The 385-nt window shown below is 37.9% G+C and overlaps 1 protein-coding gene across 1 annotated transcript in view; it reads left to right on the top strand.

Moving 5' to 3' along the window:
- The window catches only part of map3k20a (mitogen-activated protein kinase kinase kinase 20a), a 36,727-nt gene that overhangs the window by 10,144 nt on the left and 26,198 nt on the right, over positions 1 to 385 (top strand). Inside the window, exon 4 of the mRNA XM_016464166.1 lies at positions 65 to 166. Coding sequence (XP_016319652.1) covers positions 65 to 166 — 102 coding nt within the window. The remainder of the gene's footprint in view (positions 1 to 64; positions 167 to 385) is intronic.

Below are 385 nucleotides of genomic sequence, written 5' to 3'. Positions count from 1 at the left end.
TAAAACTCCTGCCCAGTGCAATATTTACTATTTACATTCTATGTGTGTGTTTGTGTTATGGTAGAGTATGCCAGCGGTGGATCTCTCTTTGACTATCTGTCCAGTGCCGAGAGTGAAGACATCAGTATGAAGCAGATTATGACCTGGGCAATGGACATTGCTAAAGGTATTATATACACTCTCACACACATAAATTGAAGAAAAAAAAAGTGGAAGAGATTAAATGCACAACAAAAAATGCACAACAAAACACACTTACACTGGAAGTCTCGCAGAAACGTCAACTGCAGTCATGCACACCATGGAATTTTAAATCACTAACAAACACTAAATTTTAGCTAACATAATGATTTCCATGCTAGTCGGACTCGTACCTGCAAATGTT

The sequence above is a fragment of the Sinocyclocheilus anshuiensis genome, unplaced genomic scaffold, assembly GCF_001515605.1.
Source record: "Sinocyclocheilus anshuiensis isolate Anshui unplaced genomic scaffold, SAMN03320099.WGS_v1.1 scaffold284, whole genome shotgun sequence".
In the NCBI taxonomy this organism is placed as follows: Eukaryota; Metazoa; Chordata; class Actinopteri; order Cypriniformes; family Cyprinidae; genus Sinocyclocheilus; species Sinocyclocheilus anshuiensis.
The sequence above is the reverse complement of the archived record's forward strand: the minus strand, read 5'-3'. Positions and strand labels throughout refer to the sequence as shown.